This window comes from Amblyraja radiata, chromosome 17 (genome assembly GCF_010909765.2).
Source record: "Amblyraja radiata isolate CabotCenter1 chromosome 17, sAmbRad1.1.pri, whole genome shotgun sequence".
NCBI classification, from domain to species: Eukaryota; Metazoa; Chordata; class Chondrichthyes; order Rajiformes; family Rajidae; genus Amblyraja; species Amblyraja radiata.
In genome coordinates this window covers 1,877,033-1,885,973 of record NC_045972.1, presented here as the reverse complement: position 1 = coordinate 1,885,973, position 8,941 = coordinate 1,877,033, and the positions used below count along the sequence as shown (strand labels likewise).

General features: G+C 43.8%; 1 protein-coding gene across 1 annotated transcript in view; it reads left to right on the top strand.

The window, feature by feature from the left end:
• Positions 1-203: 203 nt before the first annotated feature.
• tat (tyrosine aminotransferase) overlaps positions 204-8,941 on the top strand; it is a 30,466-nt gene continuing 21,728 nt past the window's right edge. Inside the window, exons 1-3 of the mRNA XM_033035621.1 lie at positions 204-333; positions 640-848; positions 2,401-2,505. Coding sequence (XP_032891512.1) covers positions 644-848; positions 2,401-2,505 — 310 coding nt within the window. The 5' untranslated portion in view covers positions 204-333; positions 640-643. The remainder of the gene's footprint in view (positions 334-639; positions 849-2,400; positions 2,506-8,941) is intronic.

Here is an 8,941-nt window from a genome sequence, read left to right as displayed (position 1 = left end):
ATGTGTTCTCTACATCGCTTGACTCAGGTTTACCTTTATTGAGTAATTTCTGTTTGTTTTGTCCGTTTTCTTGTTGGAGAGTTTTGGAAAAGTAAATGCCAGACGTCAGTGGTGGAATTGTGCTTGGTGTCAGTGACCTGACACAGCCCACTTCTAAGACCAATGGACGTGGGAGTTAGCTCTCCGCCCAGCCCGATCCGCTTTTAGAGCTCTCCGCTTCTTCCCTTCAGCACTTCAACGGCACCAGCACTCATCCTTCTAAAGCAACTCATCCTCCCACAGGCAGGACTTCATCCTCTAGCCAGGCATCATCTCAACTTTCCCCTCTCTCAGGTACCCAATCTATGTAGTCTGAAAGATAAGTCATAGTCAAAGAACTGTTGTTTCAAAGCGTTTAACAATTCTAATTGCTTGGCAAGGTTTTGATTTTTAAAAGCCGGTGGGACAGCCAAAGAAAATGTTTGAATCTTCCCATATCAACTTTCTCCATCCCTCTCTCCCTTCATTCCCCATTCATTCTCTAATTCCACCTTATGTTCACCATGATCTCATCCCCTACTTTGATCACTCCCATTCATCTCGTCCCTCACTTTCTACTGTTGTTCTTCTGAAATCTGTTATCTTATTGTTACTCCCCAGTGAAATGGCCAGTGACAGTTTGATGATCCTCGATTCCATCCTGAGTAGCAGTGGTTTCACGTACTCCGAGAGGTTAAAATCACGCTATACCAAGTGGAATATTCGGGCCTCTGAAATGTCCAAACGCACTTTCAACCCAATACGTGCCATTGTGGATAACATGAAGATCAAGCCAAATCCTGAGAAAGCCATGATTACCCTGTCTATTGGTAAGAGGAAACAAGCAACTAGTCCACTTTGTAAGAGTATTGCTTCCACACAATGATGGGACCTTTGCTCATTTTTCATTTTGACCATTTTGAAGAGGAATCGAATATATAGGAACAAAGAGGTCCTTCTGCAGTTTTATAGAGCCCTAGTGAGACCACACCTGGAGTATTGTGTGCAGTTTTGGTCCCCTAATTTGAGGAAGGACATTCTTGCTATTGAGAGAGTGCAGCGTAGGTTTACAAGGTTAAATCCTGGGATGGCGGGACTGTCATATGCTGAGAGAATGGAGCAGCTGGGCTTGTACACTCTGGGGTTTAGAAGGATGAGAGGGCATCTCATTGAAAGGGTTTGGACACGCTAGAGGCAGGAAACATATTCCTGATGTTGGGGGAGTCCAGAACCAGGGGCCACAGTTTAAGAATAAAGACTAAGTCATTTAGAACGGAGACAAGGAAACACTTTTTCTCACAGAGAGTGGTGAGTCTGTGGAATTCTCTGCCTCAGGATGGTGGAGGCAGGTTCTCTAGATGCTTTCAAGAGAGAGCTGGATAGGGCTCTTAAAAATAGCGGAGTCAGGGTATATACGGAGAAGGCAGGAACGGGGTACTGATTGGGGATGATCAGCCATGATCACATTGAATGGCGGTGCTGGCTCGAAGGGCCAAATAGCCTACTCCTGCACCTATTGTCTATTGTCTATTGTCTGTTGACCTCAGCTCAGATTGGAGAACAAACAATGTAGTGAGTGAAATCTAATCAATATGGAAGTGAACATAGTGAATACTGTGCTCAATGCTGAGCAGACCTCCACAGTCCAATTCATCAGAAATGAAATGGGAGTTATGGAGTTTTAAGGATTTCACTCAGATTTGAAAAGGCTTAATGTAACTCTGCTCCTGACAGTGCAACCAGTTCCAAACCTGATTCCGTTCTGCTCCCTTTGGGGATATAGGGAAGTGGGGGGGGGGGGGGGTTATGCAGGAAGGAGGTGAGATTGCTGTGAAGTGGAGTAAATCAGAGAGTCGGTCTTGAGTTTGATTTCCTGGTTGTGCTGGGGTTTGGTGGTTGGAGTTACAAATGCCAGGAAGGACCATGGTTTGGTGTTGAGTTCCTGGTGGGGCGAACGTGTTGGACTTGGGTTTGTGGTTATAGGTGAAGAGAGTGGAGTTGGGATTGGTATTGGAGTTCTTGTTGGGAGGAGGAGCCCACATAGTCCATGCTATGTTGACACTCTGTACAAGTCTCCAGCAATGGTGGCTAGCTGTTTCCCAAACCCAAGGGTTTAATTCTTAATCTTATCTATACTCCCAAGCCTTTTCTGACGTCCACTGAGCGAGGGCTATATGTATATATGTATGTAGTTTGTTTGTTTATACTATTCTTATAACAAATGTAAAACACTTTGGCCAACGAGTTGTTTTTTTAAATGTGCTATATAAATAAATGTGACTTGGAATTAATTCGGAATAAAACAATATTAATGATTAATGTTTAGGAGTATCCCTCTTGAGTCTGGAATTGCTGAATAATCTGATTAACTTTTGTTTAAAGGTGATCCCACTGTGTTTGGGAATCTTCCCACGAATGAAAATATTCTGCAGGCCATGAAGGAAGCAGTGGACTCGGGCAGATTCAATGGCTATGCACCTTCCGTAGGTACTGACTTCAATTCTAATACAGTAGAAGAGCTCAGATATGAAGCACATTTTGATCCTAATTACCATCACAGACAATGTGTACTATTTTCTAGTGTATGTGTGTACATTTCAATGAGCTGAAAAGAGATTTTCTTCAGTTGCATTCTATGCAAAGACTGACCTCTACACAAATGAACAAATTATCTGTAAAATGTAAGATATTTGATAAAGTCCCCCGTGGTCAGCTGATCCAGATGATTCAATAAATTGACAATGGCTTGTCGTATGGATTCATAACTAGCTTACTAATAGAAGACAGTGAGTTGTGGTAGAAGGATAATATTCAGGCTGGAGGTCTGTGACCAATGGAGTTCCGCAGGGATCTGTTGTTAGGATACATGGGGTGGTTAGTTAGTTTGTAAATGACACCAAGATTGCTGGGTTGCAGACTGTGAGGAAGGCTGTCAAAGTATACAGCAGGATATACTTAGGCTGCAGACATGGGCAGAGAAATGGCAGATGCAGTTTAATCCGAGCAAGCATGAGATCTTGCTCTTTGGGAGGTCAAATGTTAGGGGAAGATAATGGCAAGACCCTTAACAGCACTGGTGTACAGAGGGATCTTAGTGTCCAAGTCCAAAACTCCCTGAAAGTGGCAACACAAGTAGATGGAGCGGTGAATAAGATCGGGGCATTGAGCATAAGAGTCAAAAGTCATGATGCATGGTTAGCCTGCATTTGGAGTATTGCATGAAGCTATAGTTACCCCAATACATGAAGGATGTGGAGGCTTTGGAGCAGATGCAGAGGAGGTTTACCCGAATGATGCCTGGTTTAGAGTGTATTAGCTACAAGGAGAAGTAGGATGGACTTAGACTGAGGGGAAACCTGATAGAAGTATATACAATTATGAGAAGCATAGATAGTTTAGATAGTCAGAACCTTTTCCCCAGGATGGAAATATCAAATACTAGAGAGCAGAGCATTAAGGTGAAAGTGACAAAGTTTAAAGGGGATGTTCTGGGCAAGATTTTTCCAGAGTGGGTGGTGAGTGCCTGGAACACACTGCTGGTAGTGATGGTGGAGGCAGATACCATAGTGGCATTTAAGAGACTTTTGGATAGGCACATGGACATGCAGGGATATGGATTGTGTGTAGACAGTTAGGAAATGGTCTTGGCCTCCTGGTTGGCACAGATATTATCGACAAGGGCCAGTTCCGGTGCTGTACTGTTCTATGTTCTATGTGTATTTTAGTTACTTGACTTCTGCCAGTGAAATTAAAGAAAAAAAATGTGTTATTTTGAAAACCAATAAAAGTCCTCTATTCCAAATTCTCTGATCTCTCCACATGATGCATTTCATCATGGAAACTAGTACTTTTCTGTATTGCAACAATGGAGGAGTTAGTTTGATTCCGTGCCAGCAGAATAGTCATGACTGTCCCATTCCTTGTCTCTTTACTTCCATGTTGCCCTGCAACCTGGAAAATGGATGAGCACTTGATGGTCGACGTAGACAAGGTGGCTCTCAAGGGATTACCTTGATCCCAGCAGCTTATACCTGACCCCTGCCCCATTTTCTTGATGAGAGCCTCAATTTCTCTCATTATCCAGGGTTTCCTACACCAGCCAGTCTTGCCCTTCACTCTAATTGGAACATGCTGGGCCTGAAATTTCAACTCAGTTTTAAAAGCCTCTCACTTGCTTTATCAGCCTCTCCCAATCACTTTTTGAAAGTTGTTGTCCAATACCATGTCTTTCTTCTTTTGATATCTACTTCTTCTCTGATTTGAGCTTCAGATTTGGATTTAGATGAGTTCATTGACATATACACCGTGCAGTGAAATACCTTGTTTACGTGAAGCTCATAGAGTTTACATGAAGCAATATTTAGCTTGTGTAACTTGAGAGGGGGCTACACATAATCTCCTCATAGGAAATGAGGCTTTAGGACCAGGAATCATTGTTCTATGTGTAAGAAGTGTAAGAAGATGTGTAATTTGCATTACATTTTTATTGTGTATGTGTGTTCCTTTTTTGATTGTACCGCTGCTGGCAAAATTCATTTCACTGCACTTTATTGTGTACTACACTAAGTGGGACCTGTTGGGTCCCAGCATCACACGGGAGGGCTGGTCCCCCAATGCAATATTCCACCTCTCCACCAATTCCAATACTAGTATGGGTGTTGTGCACTGAAGGGACTGGTTTCCAGAGAGCTTGTTGTGCTGGCAGCTCACTCACTCACGGCTGGTGAGCTGGCAGTTGATTCACGGCTATTCCTTGAAATTCCATTTCAAGCCGGGTGCAAGGCCACCAAATTCAAGTGCAGTTTCTTACCACTTCAAGCAGGGTGCAAGGCCACTAAAGACAGCGAGCCATGGCCTCTCCCTCCTCCATCTTGCAGAGACTGAGCCACGCCCACACTTCTGGGTTTTATAGTTCCTCCCCCATCCCACCAGAAGGGGCGTGGCCTTCATGGCATGATTGACAGGAGTGAAAATCTCAACATTTTTTTAACACTAATAACTATTTTATTTTTCACTTAGCAGCGTTTTTTTTAAATCAATATAAAGCTTAAGGGGGCGCTGTCCTGTGCACGGCTGCCCAGCCAGCAGCTGTCTGTCTCTTCATCTTTTATTTTTTATTTTAGTTAGTTAAGTGTTTTGTTTGGAGGCCTAGACTTTTTTTATGTGGGGGGGTGGGGGGGAAGGGGGAAACTACCTTTCAGGGTCCCTACCTGGTCGGAGAGGCGGCTTTTCTCCGGGCTGCAGCTTCGACCCGTCCTCGCGGCCTACCAGCGGGCCTGGAGCGGCGTTTCCTGTCGGGGACCGCCCAGAACCTTGGCTTCGGCGGCGGCACAGCGCTGGAGCGCTATCGTGGAGTGGTCGATGCCTTGCCTGGGTCGCCGCGCTGGAGCTCCGGTGAGCTGAGACCACCGGGTAAAACATCGCGGAGCTGCGGGACTGTGGAGCGACCAGCGGCGGCGGCGGCGCTGAACTTAACATCGGGAGCCTGGGATCTCTAGATGAGATCGCCAGTTGTGGAGCTCCAACCGGCGCGGCCTTGTTGGCTTCGGAAGCCGCGGCCTCCAGTGCGGAAACGGCCATTCCAGGGTTTCCAGGCCGCTGGGAGGACTCTCCCGATGCCGGAGCAACATCACCCGGCCAGAACGGCCTGGAGCATCGGGCCTCCGTAGAGGCAACTGTGGAGGCCTCAATGGGCCCGACTATAATAATAATAATAATACATTTTATTTAATGGGCGCCTTTCAGACATCTCAAGGACACCTTACATAGTAATCGGAATATGGGTGAACTGGGGTTGGGGACTGGACTTTGTGCCTTCCCTCATGGTGGGAGCCATTGTGGGGGGGATGTTCTATGTGTTTAAGACTCTCATTGGTGTTATGTCTGTATTCTTTTTTCGTGTGCTGCAAAATGGCAAAAAGCATTTCACTTCACTACACCTGGGTATATGTGAATGTGACTAATAAAATACCTTTGATACCTTTGAAGCGCAAACAGGAAGTGGTCAAGATTAGACTGTTAATTATATAGAAGGCAAGGCAACTTTAATTAGGCAAGGCAATTTTAATTAGGCAAGGCAACTTTAATTAGGCAAGGCAACTTTAATTAAGCCAGGCAACTTTAATTAAGCCAGGCTACTTTAATTAAGCCAGGCAACTTTAATTAGGCCAGGCAACTTTAATTAGGCCAGGCAACTTTAATTAGGCAAGGCAACTTTAATTAGGCAACACAGCTTTAGCATTTCCAAACCAAAGGCAACACAGCTTTAGCATTTCCAAACCAAAGAAAATATAGCTTTAGCATTTCCAAACCAAAGGCAACACAGCTTTAGCATTTCCAAACCAAAGGCAACACAGCTTTAGTATTTCCAAACCAAAGGCATCACAGCTTTAACATTTCCAAACTATATTTTCCTACCACATTAAGGGCACTGACAGGTCAGTAAAACCACTCACAGTTTAGTAGACAGTTCAGTGTTATTCACAGCTCAGACTGAGAGATGTGATGCTTCCCCCCTTGCAGAGACTGACTGAGGCACTCAACACTTCCGGGTTTTATTGTCCCTCCGGAAGGGGCGTGGCCTTCATGAGAGAGAATCTCAACATTTTTTAAACACTAATAACTCTTTTATATTTCATCGATGTGAAAAATCTTCTTGGCCTGCGCAGCAGAGGGGGACTTTGAGTAAGATGGCCAAAAATCACAGCCATAAGTGGCAGCATTTTTTCTAAAATCAATATACAGACCAACAGGAAGTGGTCAAGATCAGATGTGGTGAATAAATTGATTGATTGATTGAAGAAGGAACTGCTGGTGCTGGTTTAAACTGAAGATAGACACAACAAGTTGGTAACTGAGTTGATAGCTCATCAAATAGCTGAGTTAATCATAGTTCTATAATATACATTGGTATTGATATGTTACTGTCATGTGTGCCGAGAATCAATGAAAAACTTTGTTTGTGTGCTATCCAGTCAATTCATAACATACATGTATGCAATGAAGCCTGACACAAGTCAAATAATTTGTGCAAATTGAAAAATACCAGAGTACAGAATATAGTGTTACAGTTACAGAGAAAAGTGCAGATAAATTAAAGGGCAACAATGAGATGGGTGGAAGATTGGGACGATACTCTATCTTATGGGAGGGCTGTTAGTTAGTTTGTCCACAGCGGGGAAGAAGCTGTTCCTTAAACTGGTGGTACAGGTACATGTTTTCAAGCTTTCATATCGTCTGCCCGACTGGAGAAGAGGGAATGACCGGGGTGTGAATGGTCTTTGATTATGTTTGCTGCTTTCCTGAGGCAGCATGAAGAGTAGATGGGGTCGATGGGGGAATCAATGGGGGAGGAGGTGGGGGGGGGGGAGGCTGCTTTGTGTGATGAACTGGACTGATAATGACCGATACAACAACAAATACAATGACAAGTGCACATCAGCAGAATGGTGCAAAGGTTAGCTTGCAATTTGAAGTGAAAACAAAAAACTAAAGTGCAGTAACAAAACAACTGAATAGTTAAGAATGAGAGTACATGGCAGCACCTTGGGAAAGAGGTCGGTTCAGCTGTCTGCAGCAGTGGGGGAGAAGCTGTTCTTAACCTGGACATTTGGGCTTCTCCCAATTCTATCTGTAATCTATTCTGTAATCCTATCATAATTAGCCTGGATCTTGCTGCCATTTAGAAACCTACACTTAGTATTCACAGCCGTTGGGAACCTCGAAAGCCTGGAACATTGAGCGACCTGTCCTGTCCTTGCAACCATGTCTCTGTAATGCTCACAACATCATAGTTCCATGCACCGATCCAGTCTCTGAGTGTATCCCTTTTATCCATAATATTTTCGCATTGAGATAAACACACTTCAGTCCACCATGATCACCATGTAAAAGGCACAGAGGCTCATTTACAATGAGGCTACTGGAATTGGGGGGCTTAAGCTATAAGGAGAGACTGATCAGGTCGGGCCTCTTTGCTCTGAAACAAATGAGGATGAGGGGTGACCTCATGGAGGTCATGAGAGGCATAGATAAGGTGAACGGTTACAGTCTTTTTCCCAGGGTGGGGTGTCTTATACTGGAGGGCAAAGGTTTAATTGAGAGGGTAAAAAGTTACAAGGAACCTGAGGGGCAATTTTTTAATACAGAAGTTGATGGGTACATATGGAACAAAGTCCCAGAAGTAGTCGCTGAGGCATATACATTGATAAGATGTGGACAGGTTCATATTTAGGAAAGGTTTAGAGAGATAGGGGCCATTCAGCAAATGGGTCGAGCTCAGGATAGGCAACTTTGTCCCTATGAACAAGATGAGCAAAGGGCCCATTTCTGTAACAGCTCATCAGCAAGAGTACAGTCCTGACCTCACATCAACCTCTTTACAGACCACTGAACTATCTTTCATTGGACTTTACCTTGCATTAAATGTTGTACTCCTTCTTCTGTGTACTGTGGGCAGCTTGCTTGGATCGGCATTTCTTTGACTGGATAGCACACAAAGGCTTTTTTTTGTACCTCGTATACGTGACAATAATAATCTAAATAAAGCTGTATGACTATGACTATAAAATATTATAAAGAGGGAGATGATTAAGTACAAGAGTACATGCACACATGACATAAAAACAGTCAAACGTCTTACAGGATTATAAAGATGACGAGCAGCTAAACATAGAAACATACATAGAAACATAGAAAATAAGTGCAGGTTTAGGCCTGCACCGCCATTCAATATGATCATGGCTGATCATCCAACTCAGTATCCTGTACCTGCCTTCTCTCCATACCCCCTGATCCCTTTAGCCACAAGGGCCACATCTAACATTAACAAGTTAATGTTGGCCATTAATGGATGAGACTAAGAAACTGAAAATGAGAAATAGAGAAATGGGAACATTTCTACACAATAATTTTAGTTTGTCTA